Here is a 24,999-nt window from a genome sequence, read left to right as displayed (position 1 = left end):
ATTTCCTCATTTATGGAATTCCCTCCCCTGAAAGACTTGACCAGCACCCACATTAGCATCATTTTGGCACAAGGTGAAAACCTTTTTATTTCCCCAAGCTTTTAAACTGGCTTTTAATTTTAATTCTTAGCTTTTGAATGACTGCCTTGATGCTGCCTAGTTTATATGGTGTTTTTATTTTGCATTTTATTTGATTTTATCATATACATTTTTACTCATATTGTATTTTTAGTGTGTTTATTGTAAACCATCCAGAGAGTTTCAGCTATTGGGCAGTTTAAACATATTAATAAATAAAATAGTTCTTCAGACATGAATTCATTACCAAACAGGAATGATTAAAGTTTACTTAGTACCCGTTTGCTTCAGTTAACCCTCCCTTCAGAAATTAGGGTTCATGCACATAAATATCCTATGAAGGAGAAAGAGCATGCCCGTGCCTGTAACTATTTTCAGTGTTTAAGAAAGAACCAGAGGAAAAAGTAAAGGAATTGTGTAGTCTTTTAAAGATAAGCTTTAGAGGATCAGAGAAAATTCCCCAATGGCCACCCCAGCTATAGTCCTGGTCACACCTTATCAGAGTACAGTAACCCACTGCACACATCCATGTCTTAAGTCCTCCCAGCTCCCACCTTCAGGCAGAATGTCTGAACCAGACTGTATTTGGGTACTATACTCACCTTGAATTGAGGAAATCTAGTCTGAGACACTGGAATCCTGGCCTGCAACAACTTTATGTTGAGTACATCCTAAAGATTCCTTCACTGCATATAAACCAACTTTTTAATTAGAATACCTCCCCCGCAAAAGGAGAGAACTTTGTAGCACTCTTTTTAAAGGATGCCACATTCAGTTTACTTCAAGCTTACAAAATGAAAAGGTCTAATTCCTGCAAAAACATGAAGTTTCATACATGCATCTTTGTTTAAAAAAAAGGGGGGGGGTCCAGTACTTTTAACTGAAGAGATCAGCTTGAAAAGATGTAGGCAGTATTTTAACAGCTAGAGTTTAACTAAGATTTCCAATTCTTAGGAGGTAAATTATAGAAAAAAATGTTCTATATAGCTCATTGCCCTATCTTATTATGCAGGAGGAATAAACAAACTTCCATTTATATAGTTGCCATCCATTTATAGGTTTCAGAGTCCTGCCTTCCTTTGGGTAAAGTAGCCTTGTTTTCTAGCTTATGTTACTTACCACCTGAATAAATGCAGAATTTGGAAGGTATAGATTAAAAATAGGACTTCCATATGACTATCACAAGGGGGAACTATTCTATAAAACATGCTGATGTACTACTTCATATTTGTCTTTACTAATAAATGGGAAAAGATTTGGGAGCAACAGATAGAGGAATGTACCCACGCTTGAAGGATCAGTGGATATTTTCAGTGAAAAACAGAGCATGCTAACAAAAACTCATACAAATATCTTGGCTAGTTGTTAATCAAAATATTTGATTTCAGTTATTTGTCAAATATTGTCCCGGCTTTTTTTCTTTAGGACTAGAAACATTTTTAAACCAAAATTGTCAAAGTCAAGGTACTATGCAAAAACAAACTCTAGGATACACATAATTTTAATACTTTGCTAGGAATGTTCCTTCTTTTGAAAAACAGACATCTCCTCAAATTAAGGATGCTCACCAAGTGAAAAGCATGAGGTATATGTTATAGCAGTTATGCCACAGCAAAGTGAGTAGGAACACATGAGATTCAACTTTATTTAAAAGCAAGTTCCTTAACGGTAAGTTTTTTTAAAGAAAAGAAAAAAGAAAAACAAATCTCAAGAGTTACAATAAAGCATCTCAATTATTTTGGGTAGTGGTGTGTGTTCTCCTACATCTTATCCAATGGAAATACAGCAACTTGTTCAATCCTTATTTTTTAATTTCTTGCTTTGTCACACAGTGATGTTCCTATGCTGCCCCCAGTTGCATCACCAACTATATTAAGAGATGCAGTTTATGACAAAACCAGAGATCTTAGAAGAAGCATAGGGCTTCAGTGGCTACAACAAATCATCTTCAATGGAAGTGGTTCACTAACAAACAAAACTGCATTCTGCATAAGGCTGTCTCCAGATTAGCTGACCATAGATTGTCATGGCAGAACCATAAAGGAATCTTTATATTCTCATTTTAACTGGAACAACATCCAAACATTTGGTAATGTTACGGGGGGAAGTCTAACACAGGGATATATATGGTACCATTCATGAGACACAAACAAATCCATGTTTCTAGTGTTGAAGGTCATGAAAATAAGTTTTTAAAATGTGACAAAGTATCAATACGATGTACAAATACCCCTTGAGTTGAGCTCAGCTCCTACTGAATGCATTATGCATGTTGTTTGGCAGCGTTATTGGCACAGTTTGCCATTCCCTTTTCTGGGACATTTTTTGACTTCGAAGTCTAGTCAACAATTCTGGAATCCCCAGGTAGATCCCAATCCAGGCATTAACCAGGATGACCCCTGCTTATTTTCCAAGATCAGCTAGAATTACCTAGGTACTGCCAGCTGTTGAAAAACTCCCTCAAATTAAGCTCAACTCCTGAGGATTTCAAGGCTATGGCTATATAGTTTTCTTGGTAACATAAGAAGTGGTTTGCCATTACTTCCTTGGGAATGATTTCCCGGTCCACCCCATACCCCTGGTGTTTCTTGGTGATCTCCCATCCGAGTACCAAGCAATTCCAATCTTGCTTAGTTTCTCAAGATTAGCCAGGTATTTAAGGGTTTTTTGGAGGGGGGGTGATTGGATTAATATTAAAATACAAGTGAATTTTTATACAGTGATTTCCAACTGGACTGAAAAGATACCACTCACAGATATTATAGGACAGTAAACCTGTATCTTTCCTTTCTACCCAGCTTGATACACTGCTCCCCAGCTTGTTGCGATGTTGTTCTATAGCAAACAAAACCATCTATTTTGTCCGGGGGGGCGGGGTGATTGAACTGTGACGAGTATAATTTAATGGTGTAGCCTCCCTGCTAAGAATCCTATAAAAATGATCTAACAGTATTTTGACATCAGTTCCATTTGTCATAAGGAACTACAAATTACAATAAGAGCTAGGTGTGTTTCTATTACTATTACTACTACTACTACTACTACTATTATTATTATTATCATTATCATTATTATTATTAATTCTGGGCAGTGAACAAGGATAAAGACACATAATACAAAATCAGCTGAAAGAAAGAAATTTGACAAAGTCAAGGCTCCAATAAAAATCTCATCACCGATAGATCACACATAACCAGGCCAGAACTTAATTAAGATCGTGGCCCCAGTGCCTGCGGGAAAAGCCAGTAGGGTCAGAACCATCTGTATCTCTGGAGGAAGACTGTTTCATAAGACAGGTGCCATGACAAGAAGGCACACTTCCAGGCCCCACCAGGTGACATTGCTTTACCCAGAGAATGTCTAGTCTGCCAGATCTGGTGGGACAGGTAGAAATCATTGGGGATAGGTGGTCCAGCAAATAACCTGGCCCCATGCAATGTAGGGCTTTAAAAGTAACAACCAGCACCTTGAATTGCACTGGAAAGCTTACTGGGATCCAGTGCAATTCACACAGCAGTGGTGTTATGTGGGTGTACCATGATGTACCCATAATGCACATAATGCTGCATTTCTGGACTAGCCGAAGCTTCCAAATGCTGTTCAAGAACAGCCCCATATAGAGCGCATTGCAATAGTTCAACTGAGAGGTGACTAAGGCATGAGTGACCATGAGCAGTACTTCGTAATCTAGGAATGGGCACAACTGATGTGCAAGATGTACTTGTGCAAAGGCTTTTCTGGCCATGCCTGCCACCTCATTTTGCTCCACATGTAAGGTATTTGGTAATTTTTGTCAGCATCACCTGACAATGTTTTAAGAAGTTTTTAACCTCAAGGCTGTGAAATCCAGAAACAATACCTCACAAATACTAGAGAAGCTTCAGAGCCTATGCAATCCTACCCACATCAAGTAAAGCTCACTGCAGGCAGCCCCATACTAAGAATCCCCTGCCTGCACAATTGTCCAAAGTTGGAGACAAAGTTGCTTTTACAGCTGTTGCCAAGGATGCCTTTCTCACACACACTGTACTGTACCATGCTGCACTGTACTCTACAATTCTCATTTAGGAACCTATTCTCATAGGGAGATGTGTTGCACTAAATGTGCAAAACCGTGGTATCATGATGGAAATATACTGCACCAATCTATCCGCAAAGCATATCAGTGTGAGCAGAGTCCTCTGGTTTGGGACGTTTCAAGACTTCTAAAGAGGATTCATGCAGAATACAGCTCGGGAACTTGCTATTTTTAATTCAAGTGATAGTCCCTGGGAAGAATGATCTGTTGAACTAACATTTTCTATTTCCCATGAACAAATACAGTTTTGATGCACATTTTTACCCCAGAGAAATATAACATTTAGATATTCTTTTGGAGTTTCTCAGAGCAAAACCAGAAAACACACCTAAATAACTGTCCAGTCTACGCAAAACAACTGGGAAAAGTTTTTTCACCGATGTGATATCTTCTTATGTTCACCCGCTTATGTTCACCCACTAAAACTAAAGCTGAAATTAATTTATCCAAAATAACTCAAATTCCAGATCTCTCTGTAAAAGTTCTTATTTCAAGAACTTCCCAAACTCAAATTTCTACTGTATTTTTTTGATCCCTTGAACTTTTAATTTGTAAACTCCTGTGCAATCTTTAATTTCTCCTAACCCCTTTCCCAAAAGCTATGTTATTCCTCATTCTAAAGAGGAACCAAGCATGAGAAACAAGTATTTGCTCAAAATTACTCAATGAGACTATGACAGAGCCAAAGGTTCAAGATGAAGTCATCGAGGCTGCCAAATACAGTTTTTTCTCTGCTGTAACAAATGGGGCAATCACACTTCAGCATGGTTGCATATAGAGATGAACAGGAATCCTTTTGACATAACATTCAAGATTAACTTTGTTTCTCCGATATGAATTCAGCAATTCTCAGCCTAACTTAAGCCACAAGGTTGTTATTATAATGTTCACACCATTATTCTTATGTTTTTGGAGGAAAAATGGGATAAAAAGTATAATAGTATGCACTCAGGATGGGAGTGGGGTAAGAGAACTAAGGTGTTTAGCAACAGCGCCTGTTCGTGTGTGTGTACACATGTGCCGATTACTGTATATCTGTGAGAAAACTTGAATGTCAACACAAACTATCCAATTTACAAAAACTAACAGAGTTCCAAACACATTACGAAGTTGAAGAAATTCCTAAACCTGAAACAAAAGCTTCAAAACCTAAGCATGAGTCAAGCCACCTAACCACAGATTTTATAAACAAGTTGACAAATCTATTTTTACTTAATTAGAAAATGGTGAAATAATATCCTAAAATAATGATTACAGAATTTAGTTAAACATCACATATCAGAAGATTAAAACTAAAAAAGAAGTCAATGTTTCAATTCAGGAAGTATATCAAGCTTTAAAAAACTTGCATACCAGCAGAGACAACATTGCTAAGACCCAATCTGGAGTTCCTAAATGAGGAAGACAGTACAGCTCAGGGTCTCAAAGGTGCAGGCAAACCAAAAAAGCTTGCTGCAGCTCACAATCCCTTCACAAGTTGTCACTTGAATTGTAATAGAACAGACAACTTATGAAGTACGTGGGTATTGATCATATTTTCTTTATTGAATAAAAAAGGATATGTTTGTACCAAATGCTGTGATGATGTTTTCAAAGCTGGCACCATTGCTCTAAACACACTAAGAGCCTCATCATCCTAAGTGTGCATCTCCCTGTATTCATCCATACTAGCCACTTAGCTCCTGAATTTGGATACTTACTAGCTGGCGAAGGTGTGCTGTACCCACTGACTGGCAGCTGGTGTTGCATTCCAGGCAGGGCTCCTGGAGGTGAGAGGCCTCCAATCATGTGGGGAAAGAAGAAATAGTGAGGAACCGGGTAGCTGCTGAGATGCCCGCTCCCTGGTGTAGGACAAGAGCTACTGTTGCTCGCCATAGCTGGCACACTCCACGGGCCTGATCCTTGACAAAAAGACTCACATAGGGGCTGAATGCAGAGCACCTGACATAGATGAGCAGTCCAGAACCATCAAGACTTGATGCAAAATCACTGTAAGTTCTTCCCTTGCGAGTCAGGCCGAAGTTGTGCAGAAGAAAGATGTTCAGTCCACTGGAAAATTTCCCAGGCAAGCAGAGTGGATCCTCAAGATTTCAAAGATATTTCAGGTGTCTCTGGGAACAGATCTTCTAATGAAAGTATGTAGGAGAAGCTGCAAGGTCCTCTGCACAAAGTGGTGACAGAGCTGTAGAAAGAGAAAGGTAGAAAATAAGCAAAGATGCAAGGGGCTGGCACTATAAAATCAGACTGCATGCAAATAATTGACAGTCATAAGGAAGTTACTCTTTTCAGAGAGGAATGTAGCCAGAGGCTTGGAGACTGTAAGTCCAAAGAATATAAAAAGAAAGACATATCAACATAATTCTTATAACCTTGGAAAACATTTCTTATAGATGAGATCTTGATTCATGTTTTATCTTGCAATCTATACAGATTTAAGCTATATGGCTTATTTGGGACATACATATATTTAATTAATTTTTTTCTTGATAAAGGGTATGCACCAAATAGGTAAGATGTCTACGGCCATTATATTCCAAGTTATTCTTCTTCTTGGATAATTTAAGGAGTTGAAGGACAGTGGATTTCTGCTACTATACTAAATAAAAAATAAAATTACATCCCCTAATCCTGACAAGGAGTTACATTCCACTGTTCTTTTTTGTCAGTATACTACGGTTTGCTCCTCTTGTATTTGTAAGCCCTTTAGTGCTTTTATTTCATTTAATCAACATAGAATAACAATCATTCTTTTAACAGGAATTGCCAAAAAACATAAAAGGAATATAAAAGGAATAAAAAGGAATATAAAAGGAAGTGGCTTAATCTTTTTACAGTCATAGCAAAATATATTTAGCCATACTAAATTATTTAGCAAATAGAAAATTTAAGAAAACTTTAAGATGAGCAAACTCCACCTTACCTACTATGATTCTTGATTTAATGCTGGTGGTAAACATATCTACAGCAGCTATTACAGGAGGCCACACCCACCACATAGGATATTGAGAGAGGAGGAGACACCCTCTGCCACTCTCTGACCTCACAGTAATTGGGATTAAAGTCAGGGAGGAGGATCCACCAGCATTTGAGGGAAAATTCAAATCAAACTCACAGTGCTGGAACATAGAAATCCACACACATGCTCAACCCCTGCCTGCCAAATGATACTTTGTTCCTACACACCACTGAGAATCAGGGTATAATTTCTTCTTTGGCTTTGTTGCCAGTCAATCCTGCTACCAACACCATGCCTTACCCCTATTCCCCCCTCCACCCTCACCCCCACGTAATTACCACAAGAGACCATTTATCGCTCTCCCTTGACAGGAGGTGACAGGTAGCCCAACCCCTCCAGACAAATGAGTTGGAGGTCGGAAGGTTTGGCTACCTGCTGCCCTTGCCTCACCATAAATCATGGGAGGGGGAGCAGAATGGAGCACAGGACACTAAAGGAAATGCTGATTAATGAAAAACAAAATAAAAGGCCTCTCTGCTTTCCCATTCCTGAAAGAAGCAGATGGAGGAAAGCAATTCCAACGGAAGTCTAAACTGAAATTGGGAGCAGTGGGGGGGGGGGGAGCTATCCTTACCATCCTTACCACTTCCACACACAAGCCCATGCTCCACTCACTTCATCTCATGCCTGAGGGAAGAAATATAAAATGGCAACTCTCACAAAAGCACAGCACGCATTACCGGGAATTTGTCCTCAGATCCAGCTGACATGGAGCCCTTGCAAGGCTCCTATGCATTTCACTGGAGCTCATGAAGGAGAAGTGCCAGGGGACAGAAGCAACCTCATAGGTCAGTTGTCCATCTCCTACTTTGTTCTTCCAAATACATGTCCTGAGATTGTTGTTTCACATCACCAAGTGTACTCCTATCCACTGTTCATCCATTCATACAATATCCTAAACCATACAGAGGTTTATTTGGTCTTAGATGAAGATGTCATGTAAACCCAACCTACTGCTGGCGATTCAACAAACTATCAGCAAAAATGGTTTAGTGTGTTGTCTAAACCAATCAAACTTTTGACTCCAAATCTCAGCTCAGTTATATATCGCTATTTCATACCACTGCACGGGGATGGCTTAAAACAAAGCAGCTTCTCAAAACTCTTCCATGCTTGAGGGTAATAATGGGGTATCTAAGAATTTGTTAACCCCTTCTTTTGGGGTAACCTATAAGAAGCCATCCTGAGAGCCAGCCTGGTGTGGTGGTTAAGGTGGTGGACTAGAGACAGGGAAGAAGGTCCTCCCTTAGGCATGAAAGCCAGCTGGGTGACTATGGGCCAGTCACCCTCTCTCAGCCCAACTCACCTCATAGGCCTTTTGTTGCAAGGAAAATAAGAAGTGGGAGCATTATGTGCAAATAAAGGCAGGATATAAATCTAATCAATAAATAGTAAAATACAACTGGAATTTAAGAGGAAAAAATATTTCAGAAAAGAAGGTGGTGGCTGTATCGCAAGTCACTGGTGGGATTCAGACCTGGGTTTTTTTTTTTCTTTTCTTTAAAACAAACAGCAGAACAGTTAAAAACATTATGCAAAAGTAGACTATCGGGGGCACCCAGGGGTGGATTACATTACATTCCCAATTAAATGGAGATTGGGCATATTTCCAGATGGCTGGACAGCACATTGAAAATAGCAAGGACTGATTCTATTAGAGTAACTCTTCCCTTTCCCAGGGTCTAAAAAGTTTATATTTTGGCCTGGGCAGAAGGGTTGCTGCAAGGCAGACTTTTCCTCCTTTTGGCCAAGCAGGCAAGTTGGCCGGAGCCTCTCTTTTGCCTGGCACCAAGAAGCAGACTCCCAGCCAATCCAGAAAACAGGAAACACAACAGCTGAAGCCAAGTAACTGCAAAGACAACAGACTGGAGCTCCAGACTAGAGAAGACATCACTGAACAAGCAAATCCCACCCTGAAATCATCAATCTCCCAATGACACCTGAAACTACATTCTTCTGGGATGGCTTCTAACTTCTCAGCCTAGACTTCTGGTATTCCTTGGCTTTCTCTTATCCAAGTACTAACCAGCCCAATCTTGCTTAGCTTCCGATCCAGACACCTGCTGAGACAGATGCAATTCCACCAATTATTCATTCTATTTACATTAAATTCTATGACCAAAAGGACTGTTGAGTGACTTACACTTAAAAATAACCACTACATATTTAGAATTAGTATTCTAACTGCCATCAACTCGATAAAAAACCATGAACTTGCCAGGGTCACCTTCCCAAAAACTTTTGCCAGCCTTCTAAATGACAACTCAGTTACAGAGCCCTCTTCCCAGATACTGCCCCACAGTCTTTCCAGCATCAGATAGAGACTGGCAATCACAAAGATATTTTACATAATATAAACAGTCTTGGGAACAGGACGATGGATGGATGGATGGATGGATGGATGGATGGATGGATGGATGGATGATAATTAAATAAATTAGTCAGAGATTCTGTGATAGCATTTAGGAATACTGTGGTGCTGTTTTTTCATGTTTATATTGCTTTTAAGTGTTCTATTTTGCTTCTGATATGCTGCTTCATATTTAAATTGTTTTGGGGTTCTGTACTGTAAAGCATGTAGAGAACTTTGTTATGACAAAGCACAGACATCAAGTTGTAAAGTTAGAGAAACAGTTTTTCTCCCTATTAGTATTTTACCATTTAATTAAAGCAAAATATAAAGTTACACTTAGAATTTAAATGGAATATTGTGAAGTTCCAACATGATGATGATTTGCCCTAAAATTCTCTATCCCCTTGAAGGAGGGATGGACAATCTGCATGCCGCCTTCAATCCCTCCCAACCATAACCCCCTCACCACTTGGAGGCTAAACAAATTAAAACTGTACACACACACACACACACAAATCCAGTTCCACCCTAATCTTTAAGGGAGACCCATTTTAGTGTAGTGGTTAAAATTCAAAGACGGTTGCAACCAACATGCAAGAATTCAGTTCTTTTGTAGAAAACTAAAGCAAACTAATAAAAATCAATACTCCCCCTCCCCCACCATGACAACAGCTGAATTGCCCACTGCTAGGGCTTATTGTGGAAAGTGCTTTGCCACCCTGGTAATGGATGGGAGACTAGAAATGGGAGCAAAATCGCAACCAAGCATGAAGGATACAATAATTCACTAGTGGGACTGTGTATACCAAAGAGGAGGGAAGGAAGGGGAAAAAAAGGAGAGAGAAGAGGGGAAAAAATGAAAATCAGTGTTTTAACCCCAGGTGTTGGGAAAGAAACAATAAAAGGAATCAAGAATAGGCAAAAAGGCAACAACTTATTATCCCCATTTTTAAAAAAAACAGGCTTCATATTGTTTTCATTTAACTTTTTTTTAAGTCAAAAAAATGAATGAATGATGTATCTCCTACCAAAGGAACACTAACATGTGAGAACAAACCATGGGAACCATTGCAAACCATGAAGAAACCATGGAATCACCCTGCGCTAATACAAATCCTAGACAGAGACACTAACCAGGTACCTTTGTACTCTGTTCAGCTTGTGGAAAGGAAAACATGAACCAGTGCCCTACAGGATACCTTTGCCACTGCAGACAGCCAAGAATGAAGTTATACACAACAGAAACACATACCTACTGCAGTACCTGCAGACATTTCTACTATATACAGTTAAATTTAAAATAGCACCCTTAAGACATTATTTTTGCCTGAATCGGTATACAGAGCAGGAAGAATGTCTCCCTCTCTAGCACAGAAAGAGACAGCATCAGATCAAGATATCTTTCATAGATTTATTTACTCCAATTTATTGTCTTGAACCAATAAATTATTTCACTGTGTTTTAGAAGCCTCATTTTTGCACAGTGTGTCCTTTTTGATTGGGGAAAAAACTGCCACTGTCAATTCAGCAGACACATCCTAGATGATGAGAAACTTTTTAACTTATTGTGTTGGATTTATAATTCTAATCCTTTCCTTTAGGAACTCAAGGTAATTTACGTGGGTATCTCTTTGATTTTATTCCCACAACAACATCACTGTGAGGTAAGCTGGACTAACATATCATTGACTCAAACTCACCTATTGAACATCCACGGCTGAAGAGGGTGGAGTTGAATATGGTTTCTCCAGACTTAGTCCAACACCTTAACCAAGATATTTGAAACACTAACTTCCTTAAACCAAAGAGGTGTCATACAATGACCACAACAGAGGATTCACACCTCTTTACCCATTATGTGATAATCATAGCACTTGCCTAGGCATCTCATATGGATTTGTAGCACCTACTAATCCCACCTAAGATATTTTTAACAAAAAAGGCTGGTTGATATGCAAATCCCACCCTTGCTGATTTTGGGTTTGCAAGATGGCCACAAAACAACTTCCACACTTCTCCAGCATACATTCAGCTCTACAGTAGGTGACAATAATGAAGCCAGGGTCTCTGTGGTTGAAAACTGAAAAGGCAGAACAGGAGTACAAAGTACTATATATCTTTATGGCTCCTGGTCTGGAACAACAATCTGTGAGCTGGGAGGCACTGATGAAGCCTTGGGATACACAGATCCCCAACTGCCTCCTACATGAGAATCAGCACTAAATAGATTAGGTTAATATACTTCATGATCCTGTCCTTCCAGATATCCCTTCCTGCAACCAGTGAGTGCCAGGACTCTGATACCTGCTAAAGCTAATGTACTGTATGTAGTTGAAGGTCTGTGAGTTCAGTTCTCCATAGAGGGTCTGAACCCCATGGTGTAACATCAAGCTACTCACATCTAAGGAGTCCCAGTAAGGATGAAACCAGTCACATGGTGTCTCCTGATGGTCAATGTCACTGAAAATACCACACAGGATAAACACTGTGTAAAAATAAAGAGGGGGTGGATGTCAAGTAAACCCCCATGTATGACATGTTATAATATCTGTATCTTTGCTCTGAGGGCTTAAGGGAAGGTAGATTGTGCATACTGTTCTGATAGCTTCATAATCCTATGCAAGGTGTAGTAGAAGAGAAAGGAGCAGCCCATGGCAGGGTGTTGTGCATGCACATAGTATACTATGGATGGAGGAGCTCAGTGTGGGAAGGGGAGCTGTTAGTTACTATCCAGGAAACAATAGGAAGAGAAATGGTAGCTCAGCCAAAGAGCTGCGTTAAAGTCAGTTATATTGCTTAAAAATACTGGGATGTCATTTTAAATCTGGCCTGTACTGTATGTAATTAGTAGGACAGAACCTGAACAATGTGATCAGGAATTGTCACATGAGTGTGTCACTAAACCTTTGCTTTGCTTCCATTGGATGACTGTTAAAGTCAACCCAGAAGGGTTTACAGAGCACACCAGAGTGAATTAAAGGTCTGCTACATTACCACACAGTTAAATCAATCCCCCATCTCATGACTTCCTAGTAAATTGCAGCTGTGGCATTATACTGTCCAATTTCACCATCTTACGACTGAAGGGCTCATGGCAAAGTGACACCATTGTTGTGCAGAATAGCTGCTAGAGATACCGGCTGACACCCACTTCTATACTGGCATGCTTCAGGCACAATGCCAATCAAGGACTTCCTGTCAGGCCTGCAACCAGCATGTGCCCACCCACAACTTCCCTGTCGTCAATTTCAATTCCCAGTGTTGCCCAGTTTCACTTCTCCTCACCAATCAAAGATAGTTTCTAAGGCCTACAGTCATTGCCTGTGCTGTGTTTTCCAGGAGTCCAGTTCAAAATAAACTGGACTATGAGAATGATAAATGACCCCCTCCAGGTAGAAAAAGGGCTGTAAATACTGAGCATAACCACAACTCAGATACCACAAAACACCTTGCTCTTTCAACCGTACTCTTGTATTTAAGCATCACCATAACCAAAATCTGCACCACAGTCAAGGTTCACTCTAGAACTGAAATGATGCAAGGCAACTTCAGGTCTGTGTGGAGTTCTTTTTCCTCATTGCTGAATTTCCACAGCTAAGTCTTATTTGCCTGAGATTAAAGTGGCAAATCTTGGAAGTGCAGATCACAGCATTCCTTATTTTAGCAACTGGGATTCTTCATTACCTCCCACTTACTTCAGTGCATTACATATCAGCAGGTTAAAGAAGTAAGACTTCATAAGAACATTCATGTTTCTACTCTCCTACCTCACCAGTGAGTTAAAGCATTCCCCAAACAAAGCTTCCCAAACATTTTTTTTTTAATCTAGGCACTTTGCATATATTCCTAAGTATCCCTACAACTTTCTGTTTTACACTTAAAAAAAGAGTTCTGATCTTAACCCAGTGGACCCAGGAGCCCGTGTTTCAGAGATGGAAGAGGCCCTCTGGCAACCAAGCATCAGTTAGTATAACACAGCAGCTAGTTAGGCAGGCGTAACAGGACAACAGTGAACTTGTTGCTATGGCAATGCCATCCTATTTCCCCCACCCTCGCTTCCCCAGTGAATGTGAAGTGGGGACAGAGCAGGAAATGTGATGACAATCTGATGTGTGGTCACAGCTTTGTGGGTTTCCTCCTTGTATTTGGTATTGGCCTCACATACGACAACTTGTTTCGGTGGGGGGGGGGGAGGAGAAGAAGAGGAACAGATCCAAGGAGACTGAGATGACAATACACAAAACACCCACCCTCCCCAACAGGCGAGTATGGTGTGATTAAGAAACCCTTGCCTAGTTTGAGTTTTGAGGATACCAATGTCCAAATGGGATAGGGCCAATGGAGCAGGGAGATGGATTTATGCTCTTGCAAGCGTCTCATGGTCCTATGGTATTTCAAACTGCGCTCTTTGAGTCATAGTCACGCTGTTGGGTGGGGTGGGGGAAAAGAAAAGAATAGGACATGAATCACAGCAGATTTCCCCCATTTGAGATCCCAGTAAAGTCTTTACCCATGGCTCTCGCAGTTGGCACGCAGCAGAATATGTAACAGAAGGGGGGCCTAAGTCCACATAGGAGATCAAGGGGACTTCTAGATGGTTTCGATAATACTGATCAAAAGCACCAAGGAGTTATTTTGTGGGGGACAGAAAAAAAAATGGAACATGAAAGAAGCAGTAGAAAAAGAAAGAAAGGTTACAAATAAAATACATTTGTTTGCTGCCATTTCTCTCCCACTCACCATAAAAATTGTGAATGAAGTAGGCAACCGTGCAGTAAAACCTTTATCAAAGATTCAAACTGAGGAGTACTGGATTAAGTTTGCTGGAAACCTCCCTTCTCCCCAGCTCCAGTCAGCAGGCACATGAAGGAAATTCTTTATTAAATATTTTAGCCAGGCATGAAATTGCCCAAGGTGGTCGTCTTAACAGGAAGTACACAACAGAGAGAACACAATCCAAGCATTTCTGGCAAGAAAGCATAAGGCCACTCCATCAGAACTAAGGGAACAATAATTGGAAAAGAAAAATTAATTTTTCTCATTTCCAATCTTTTTCCATGTTTTTCCCCGGCAAAGCATTCTGTGTAACTTTCAAGTTTGCTTACTTTTATGCTAAACAGCTTGGTATGAAGGATCAGTTTGTTGGTTTTGACTTTCATTATTTCCTAGTTACTAAAGAAGAAACACATTAATAATCCTGAGACAAAATAGTCAGACAAGTGACTCAAACTGCCTGACTTAACCAAGAACTCTTCCTACTCATCTATATTAGAAAAGCAATCAGATCTCTTCTCTTTTTCTCCACACCAAAAAAAGGTCACACAGGTTCACTTCAAATTACAGAGGTACCTTCAACCATACCACTTTCCAATTCTTTTACAAGAAATCAAACCAGGACTTGATGCTGATAATATGGTCAAAAGGCATTCAACACTTTGGATGGCAAGTCAGCAGAGAGATTGCTTCTATTATTCTACAAAGCACCACAGATAACATAAAGCTATAACAAATATTCAACTTCAAAGAAAAAAAGTAAGGCATTTGCTGACTTCTTTTCTTCACCTATTGAAGTCTGCAAGAAAGACATCCCTAGAAGACAGAATAAAAACAACTAGGTTATACTTGCAGTAAGGGTGTGTATGACAAAGCATGCAACATAAACTAATGGGTGAAAGTTGCTTCCATCTCCAACTCTCCCATTATAGATATCTCTTTAGAGACTAGATTAAAATTTTCTCACCCACTTGATATAATTTGTTTACTGAGGCTTTGTCATATATTTTCTTTTCATACTGCTGATGTAGATTTTATTCACCAATTTTTATTCTAATCCATGCTAAGATGCAAGTGAAACAGCACAGTGCAACAACTGCAAATAAAAAAATTACTAAAATCTTCACAGAACCCAAGTAAAAACCTTATATCACAAGCAACCTGATCAAGATGGAGACATAATTAAACTGGAATTAATTTAATTTCCATGGATTTACTCAAAATATGACTATTAAATACATGCAGGTCTGCATCTTAGATTAAAAATTACTACAAGTATGAATAGATTTTTGATTTTCAAAAGAAAACGTTTTGCAAAAGGAGAGGGGGAGAGGAATTTCAATATGATTATGTCCTATTATTTGTTAACAAAAGTATACCAATGTTTTTAATGTAATAATAAAAATCAGAACTGCCATCCCATTAAATAAATTTTACACGTCAGTCCTACGCCAGTTTAATCAGAAGCTCCGCCGTTTTCAACGGAACTTATACCCAAACAAATAAGCACTAAATTGAGAGGTGAGTAGACGTAGGAGAGGCCTTCACCTCAAAACAAGCCCTATCCTGCATGCCATGTTGCCTCTTGCCTGAAAGAGGAGGAAGAATGCCTCTTCCAATATGTGCTTGCTCTCTTTTCATATTAACTAGACGAAATTTACTGCCCAAGTGGCATTAGCAAAGAAAGAAAGGTAGGCTAGTATAACATATTTTATATGCACCCCAGCAATGCTCATTCTCCAGGGGCCTTACAGTAAGCAAGTTACACACACTGCCTTGGAGTTTCCTTAAAGAAAATCCCTGCTCCCTAAACAATTCAGCCCCCTCAAAAACCAGTGTTCTCCAGATATGCACGTCTACCACTCCCACAATCCCCAGTCTGGGAAGCTACTGGGTAAGTCTGCAATAATTAATAGGTCCCCAGGAAATTTTAGATACAGGGAAAGGGTTAGGTCCCATCATGAGACAAAAAAGGTGATCTGGCCTTCCCTATGGGATGTTAATATCCAGCATCTATTGCATATCCCCCCTTCCTCTCCCCCACCCATTCCCAGCCTCTACAGAGACAGGCTCTCCCCCTCCTCCCAACAACAGGCCTTTCAACAGCAAAATGAAATTCCACCTGTTGAAGCAGCTCAGCTTCAGCAGCTAAAATTACCACCAAGAATGCACCACTCCAGTTACCCCAGAGAAGGCTCAGACGCGCCATCCTGCCTCGGGAACAGGTGGCAGGGCCCACCCATCCTCCCACGCCTTCAGAAAAAGGCTCTGGGTATTCGGAATTGGGGGCGGAGGAGGAGGAGGGAAGGATATAATAGTGCTTATCTTTAGAAAAACCCAACTGAGCAGTGTGAAAAGGCTGGAGGAATTTGGGTGCAGCGGGGAGAGAAAAGAGGACAAACCAGCCGTCATGGGGATGTCCCTTTCTTCAAATCTGCTAACTCTCCATCTCCAGTTCTGCACAATCTGTTAAACTAAACTAAAATGGAGATGGGTAATTTGTAATTCAGCATGTTGTGGGAATCCAGCCATTTCTTAGTATGTTGTATAAACCAGGTCACCACATTAAAATACAACATGCTATGCCCAAACACATAAACTATGTTATGTGAAAACACCAAACTGGGCTTTGTTAAGTCATATCTTAGGACTGAAGCACAGGGGTGCACAAGTTCTGTCAGTTCAAGGGACATGCTAAACATTGCTTTCAGCTGCACCCCAAAAATGGTGGAAGCTAGACCCCTATCTAGAAACTCTCGAAAAGCTAAGCAAGGTCATTTCTACTCAGTCCTTGGATCAGACACCATCAGGAAATCTTAGTGCTGTACTATCCTAAACTGAGTAATCAGAAAAACCAAGAAGGCAACAGCAGATCAACCATTTTTATGTATCCATGCAGTCACCAGGAGTTGAGCTAGACTCAAAGGAATTGCTGGGAAAAGCTTAGCCTTTCCCACACAAAATAGTCTTAGTCCAGGGATCAATCTCTGAAGTCCTTTTTTGCAACCCAAAGTGATTCCCCCCAACCAAAAACATGTGGCACACTTCCTCTCTTTTTTCAGCTGGGAAGGACATGAAAACTGCAGTGTAATGATAAAATAATCATAATATATTGATAAAGGGAAAGAAAAAAAATAAATGTCTCTAAAACCTGGAAAATAAAGAGAGAAAATCTCAGCCTTAACCATGTGCAGGACAAAGCCCCCTCCTTTCATTATTATTATGGCAGTCCTCTTTTTTTTTTCAAGAAACATCAGGTGTGCCTCTGGCTTAGAGGCTTATGGTTTGCTGGCTTATGGTAAAATAAAAAGAAACTGGATGGTCAAATCCACAACACAGATTTCATCTGTTGTGTACCCTAACCCTCCAAAATGCACTGAGATAGGAAGCAATAGCTAAAGTAGTGCACTCTTCCCTCATGATGGTGCTTTCTACAACCAAGCTGGGAAACCTCACCTATGGTCCCAAAATATCTGGAGGGCAGCAGGTGAGAAAGCCAAGGAGGAGGATCAGCTTCTAGATATTCAAGGATGGGATATGGCCAAGAGCATATCTGGCCACAAACAGTGACTTTCTTACAACCGAGCTGCACAAAAAATTTAGTCCCTCTCATAATAAGAGGCACTCCGGTTGTGGTGTAGGTAGTGTTTCATACCAATATCTATTATTTACATACATGAAATATAACATGCAAAAGTGAAATGCAATATTAACGAGACACATTTCCATGGTTTAGAGTTTCTTTTCTCCTTACAAGTGAAATTATTGTCAAACTTTTTACCATGTGTTACTACAGATGAACAGAATTGTTCTGAGGCTACTGCTTATGGATCATCTTTAGTTAAGAGAAATTATCCACTACCTATCCTTGACAAAAGGTTCATGCTGCCAACCTCACTTCCCCATAAATGTGTTTAAGGCACCACACAGAGATGCTATTCAAGTCAATGGGATAGATCAGGATTAAAGAATGCTAGGCTATTAATCCAGCCATTCAAACAATTCCACACTAACTACCACAAAAAATGTTTTCTAGCACACCTGAAGACATACACCTAGTTTAACTCCTTTAAAGCTCCAAATGACTAACATTTTCAAGTTTGCATGATTTAAAAGAATATTTTATTTTTATTTATTTATTTATCATATTTATATAGCCGCCCATCTTACACAAGGTGATTCTGGGCAGCGTACAACAATTAAGATATCCAGGAGACCAACCACAGTGAGTAAACAAATGACTATTTACAAGCCTGAATTAAATATATTTTAATGGCAAAATAGTAGAAGTAACTGACCCAGATATATCATACTTACAAAAGCCCCAAAGCCAAATTTAGAACTGGAATAAATTATACAAATTAATATTACATAGGTTTTCATATTTTGCACTGTTTACTTCGCTTCTTATAATCCCGGAGAGCAAAGGAGAAACAAAGAGCTAGACCCACCCTTCGAACAACAGAGAACTTATTTAGCCTTTTTGGGGGGGGAAAAACCTCATCAAGCACTGACCACAAACTTTCAAGCTGCTTTTCACAGCTCCAAAGTCTAAAATCTTACTTTCAAGGATGTAAAGTCAGCCACCCAATTCCAGATGTATGCAGCACAACTAGTGAAGAAAGATATACATTCAGGTTATCCAATTTGCTTGATCCGACTAGCAGGTCAAACTCAGCTGCACAGCAAACAGTTGCAAACAGGACTTCTCCACTCCATCCCTAAACCCTCAGTGGGGCTGGCCCAGACACAGATAAGGGAAGCGCCCATTTTGCTTGGCAGCAATCTCACTGGCAGGCCCCTTGCTGACTCACACATTTCCTTCCCCCAAAATGCAAAGCTAGAAAATATGTTGAACATATTGAAATATATGTCCCTTCATGCCAAATCAACAAAATCCTTGAACTGCTGCCTACAAATTATAAGATTTGCAGTCAAATGCATCTAAATGGCACCTGTCTGGAAAATCTGGGCCACAAGTATGCTTGGTCCAGCTTGTGTGGCAACTCCTGGCTGATAACAATTCCTTGGAATGGTCAAAATACCAGTGCTCCCCACCATCACCACTACAGCTCACTCTCCCCCCTTGGAGAATGCATAAACACAAGAAGGTTGGAAATGTGTGCCATCCATGCACACAATCACACAGGCAAGCCAAGGGAACGAGTCAGTAGCTATTGACCTTTGTATGTCAACCAAGTCTGTTTAAAGAACTGACCTGCAGCCCGCCCACCCCCTTTCTGTTTGTCCTGCCATGTCAAGGAGGTTAAATGAAGCTGTCCACTCATCCACTGATCTCCCTCCTGGTCCACTCTGCCTGCCCCTTCTGATATCTGGAGGAAACCCCCTCCCCTTCTCCATCTCCACTAAGCCATCTCCAACTGTGGGAGGCGGATTAACCCATTTTCTTTAATAACCACATTTGTCACCGTAAATGTGATTACAGTTTGCTACGCAACTGGGTGTGCAGTGACCAGTGGGAAGTGGGAAAGGAGAGCGCACATGCACGAGACTGGGGGGAGGTGCAACAATACAGGACCGGACAGGTAATTTACTCCTGCCCTCTCTAGGGATGGCTGGGCTGCGTATGTCTTGTTAATGTGGTCACTTTATTCACTCAGTTCTCATTTACTTCAAGAGCACACCCAGAGAAAACATTCCAACGCCAAGGGCTGTGTCTGGGGAAATATAAAGATGAAGCAAGATCAATGCAACTCCCCACTCCACCCCCTTAAACAGACGCGAAACACAAAGAGCAGAGTCTCCCCCACCCCAAATTGACTGATCAGCCAAGAGCCACTTGGTTCCACAAGACTCCAGTTGCTGTGAGACTATTTAGTTATGACCACAGATCACAACTCCTAAAGGCAGAAGGCCAGTAGCAGCCTTCACAGGAGTACTCTGCTTTTATTCATTTCATTTCTTTTTTAACATTGTAGTCTCCTTGGCTACAGAGAAATGTCCGAAAGAAACGAGTTTAGAGATTAATTGCTCCTCTCAAATAGGCGCTCAGTGCTCCATAATCTCTTCCCCAAGATCCTGACTTATTTTTTCAACATACCTGTTCCTTTGGAGCTACTTCACATTTCAATAAAGAAAAGTGAAAATATTACGTAGACAAGGAGAGCTAAGATGGAGCTCCTGTATAAAAGGCAGGATATAAATCTAAATAAATATAAATAAAGTCACTGAATACTTTACCAACTTCGTATTGGTTTAAATTTCCACTCCGCAAGAAAGTTTGCTCCATGACTTTGGGCCAGTCACTTTGCTAGCCTACTCAACCTAACAGGGCTGTAGTGAGGATTAAGGGGAAAACTACATGTATTGCCAAGCTGTTTGTAAAAATCAGGTAAATGCGCTATAAATGTGAGGAAGATATGGTTCTATTTAGTCATGCACAAGAAGCTTCAAGCAGCAGGATCTCCTGGCTATATGTTACATGCATTCCTCCAGGAAAGTTGCACAGGAAGCTCATAATGGGCAAAACAGTCAGAACTTAACAAATTTTCTTTCGTTCCCTGACAGGCCAAATAAATTCAAACATTGGTTCAAACTGTCTGACCTACATCTTTCTACCAACACAACTGCAGCACCATTAATTGACAAAACACAACCCTCTCAAAACTGTAGGACTGGAAGAGCTAGAAATAACACTTTTGGAACATGAGGGAGGTAGTTCCTTGAGTCAACTACAGACAGGAACAACTTGGTATCATTATTTGTATTATTCCATCGTGGCCAAAGGATGCTTTCACTTGAACAGATGTATTCTGTTCAGGAAATCTCAAATCTGCAGAGTCCCTTTTTCTCCAAGTTCTGACTGTAATTCACATCCATCCATTCCCATTTTTGGAACATATTTATTTATATTGGCAATATCCTGCCTTGGTTTTGCATACTTTGCTGTTCTGAAGTACCAAGTATATGGAGCAATTTGGCAGAAACAAAGTTCAACTCCTTCTGGCCTAACAGTTCAAGCAACTGCTAAACTTACTGAAGATCTTCTCTTAGAATATTCTCTTACAATATTGGCTGGCTTCAGATTCACTAGTGTATGTTTGAGCAACCTTAGCTGCTCCACCATTAAAATGGGGAGGGGGGAGACCCATACTGTAAGAGCTCTGCTAGATCAGACCAAAAGCCTCTTTGGTCCAACATTCAATTCCAACAAGAGTCAACTGATACCCCTGGGAAGCCCATGGGTGCTCTTTATTTATTAAATGTATGTCCCACTTTCCTTTCCTTTCACTCAAGGTGACTTACAAAATGTCCCTTCTTCCCATTATTCCCACAATAACACCCCTGTGAGGTAGGTTGGGCTGAGAGATAGTAACTTCCAATCATATTCTCAGCAATGAATAGCAAGAGGCATACAGCCTCCAATAACTGAGCCCCAGGTTGTCATCATGATCAGAAGCCACAATAAATGTACCATCCAAGAATCTACCTAGCCACATATTTTCATAAACGTTAATGAGTCACCACAAAACCAACTTTCCCCACACCTGCCTTTCAAACAATGAAAACTGCAAAGCTTTGTCCTTCAACCACTCCAAACCAAGAAAAGCTCCAAATATTTCCACAAACTCATGGGATTTTTAAAAATAAAGCGTTGAGTTTTAAGGGAGGGAAAAGTTTTATTGGCTAACAGGAGTTTCCTGCAGTGTGTGATAAAGACATAAGTGGCAGAGAACAGGATTGCAACAAAGGGAAACACCCAGCAAGGTACAGGTTCTTCACCACCATCTACCAAGCCCCGTTCTTCCTCCCTAACTGCTCCTCCCCAGCTAATGAGGCCATTCCGGGGGGTCCTGGCTGCCAAATCTCTCCTTTTCTCACCACGTCCCTAAAAGAAATCCCCAACCCACTCCCCTGCTTACAAGCGGGGAGAGAAGCCAGCAGTCCTGGCGCCCAGCTCCCTCAGAAACCCCAGCTGCTGGCCTTTCCATCTCCAGGTCTTTGCTGAAAGGGAGGGACACAAAGGCTAGAAGCATCATTTCTCTGGCTCGAATCCGGGAATCAACTATTTCCGATCCATATTGTGGAGGCATGGCGGGTGGGGGGAAGAGTCTGGAAGCTGCAAGACTGGTCTGCAGCGGTGCAGTCTGGGCAGAAAACAGCGGACATGGCAACATAAGCAGCTTCCCGGTTATAAATAGAGACCCCAAGAGATGGAGCGCAGAAAGATAAAGGTTCGTAATCCCAGCACTAGGGACCACATGCGAAGGTGCAGAGGGTGGTGTGCTGTGACGCCATGCCCTTTTCAGTGACAAAAATCCTTAGGCAAGTGCCTGCTTTCTCCTCTCCCCTCTGCAAATATTGCCACCCACATGGATATAAACACACTGAAATGCCATCCTCAGGACCAGGAAGGATGCCTGCTGTCCATCCCTTTTACTACTTGTCAAGATCGGGGGGGGGGGTGAAGCAGTACATTGCTCTCTCTCCTGTTCTCCTTTTCCTTGACCTCTCTGGTGAAAGAAAAACATATCTGAATATCCTCCCCAACTCCCACTCCTTAATAAAGAAAGAATAAATAAAGGCAGGGGGCAGGAGGAGAAAAGGAAGTCCACATCTAGACTCTCGGTCTTTCCACTGGGATCTTGTGAGGGAGGGATATCCCACATCAATTCATACGTTTGAGAAACACTGATTTATACCATGGAGATGGATCCTTAACTTGAAAGCATGGCTTGGACATGTGTCATTCTAAGCCATGGCTTAATAAGCCACAATCAGATGGGCTCTTTCCACACACTAAGGATGAGCCATGGTTTTCAAATCACACCGAATGGGCTCACCCAACATCAAAAACAAACCAACCACACACTACAACTCACAAATGCAAGGACTTTTGCTTTAAGGTCATGCTCTGCCACAGATTCACTGGATATGTGTGTCATTGCCTCTCAGTCCCAGAATTTGGACTCTCTCTTCCCAATGTCCTCCAATGTTAAAAATAAACAACCTTCCAGTTTATTCAGCAACCCAAAGCAGAATTGGCTTTTTAAATGTGCGTAAATACATTTTAAAAACTTTAATCTAAATGAAAACCTGGGAGAATTTTACATGCCAGAACTCTGATGACAGCAGTGTTAGAAAGACACAAAGACATTTCCTACTGTGGGAGCGGCCAGAATGACAGGCTATGATAGCAGGAGGCAGCTATGTTAGCTGTATGTAATGACAAGAAGAGGAGATTGTACAACATCTGGAACCTGGGATCCAAAAGAAAGCGCCACTCTCAAGGGGAGCCTTCCCCAGTTATCAAAAACAACATGCTGCTTGTGAATTTTGGGAGCTGTCATCTCATCTTTCCTTCTACATAATAAAGTTTTCCAGTGGAAGAGCTTATCCATGACAAAAACCATGATCATTTAACACAATTTGAAACATTTCTGGAGGGGGACAGGAGGATAACGGAAAAAGAATTCTTTTGTACAGTATAACCTGTAGACTTCCTGCAGAAAGGCCTTTTTAGGCAAATATTTCAAAATACGGCACTTCAGAGTGGGAAATAGTTGCCACACAGGACTCAGTCTAACACAGATACTGGTCTCGTGATGACAAAACAGGGCATTAGCTCATCCAAAGCTAAGGCTGGACATACTTGTGCCATCTCAAACCAACCCCAGAACAGCTGCAATTTCCATATACTGTAAAAGATTTCACAGATATTAGCATGTATGTTTTATTCTACATAACTCATTCTGTTTCTGCTAATCATGAGAACATTTTCAAGGCAAGGCAATTCAGTGAAATTCCACTATCTGACCAATGAAAACCCCCTCCTTCCCCCATCCAGCTCTGAGCTTTTGCTGGGTTTTCCCCAATTCGCTTTCAAGCATATGTTGGCCTCCTTAACAGCTAGATGCACATATTTTTCCTTCTCCTAACCAAAGTCCTTGTTCAGGTGCTTGAATTCTGCATCCAATATTGATTTTCCATACAAATCAAAGGTATCCCAGGAATGGCAGCTCATTCATTCCCAAAGAAACACCACTGGCACGTTTCTTTAACACGCAGCATAAGGTCTCCACTGAACTGCAGAACTCTGATTCAGTTCATCACACCCTTATCCACAATCTCCAGCTTGATCGTTCAAAGGCAAACCTTGCTTGTTCACTACCCCATTTCAAAGCGCTATTTGGATCCAGTCAAGCGAAGCACTGCTTCAAGATACAAATAGAGACATCTCACTCCTTACGAGAGGCAAGAAGAAAAGATTTCAAAGGAACAGAGAAAAATCCAGCTGACTGGATAAATACACACGATCCTACCCCAAATATCATTATTGTAGGTTTAAAGTTTTTAACTCTATTGCAACTTCTCCAGATTGGGAGACTTGGGGTGCTGTTTGCAAGCAAGCTAATGAGGTCAAGAGGCAAAAATGCACTGGAAAGATAAAAGTAGAGAATGCATCCCAGGCAGAATTAAAATGGGGAAGTTTTAAGAAAGGTGAGATGCATTCTTTCCTCCACACAGTAATTCTGCTACATTCATTCTATGAGCAGACTCCCATACACACACACACACGCACACACTCCTCAGCAGGAACGGCTAAACAAGATAAACTTGCATTAGCAACAGAAGCCAGTTAACTTCTGGAACTCTCCTCATCAAAGACACAGGATGCAAAGTGATTTTAAACATGACTGGACTGGGAAGAACCACCTCCCCCCCAATACAGTTGGAGTT

The 24,999-nt window shown here is 40.8% G+C and overlaps 1 protein-coding gene across 3 annotated transcripts in view; it reads right to left on the bottom strand.

The window, feature by feature from the left end:
- The window catches only part of RARA (retinoic acid receptor alpha), a 183,324-nt gene that overhangs the window by 109,745 nt on the left and 48,580 nt on the right, over nt 1-24,999 (bottom strand). For all 3 annotated transcript variants that reach the window (XM_007420692.3, XM_007420691.3, XM_088143428.1), the window contains exon 2: nt 5,857-6,338. In XM_007420692.3, coding sequence (XP_007420754.1) covers nt 5,857-6,031 — 175 coding nt within the window. In that variant the 5' untranslated portion in view covers nt 6,032-6,338. The remainder of the gene's footprint in view (nt 1-5,856; nt 6,339-24,999) is intronic.

This window comes from Python bivittatus, unplaced genomic scaffold (assembly GCF_059951505.1).
Source record: "Python bivittatus isolate LINGU-HERP-01145 unplaced genomic scaffold, Pbiv_v1 ctg000410_np1212, whole genome shotgun sequence".
Lineage (NCBI taxonomy): Eukaryota > Metazoa > Chordata > Lepidosauria > Squamata > Pythonidae > Python > Python bivittatus.
Note: the sequence above shows the minus strand (reverse complement) of the source record. Positions and strands in the feature narration are given on the sequence as shown.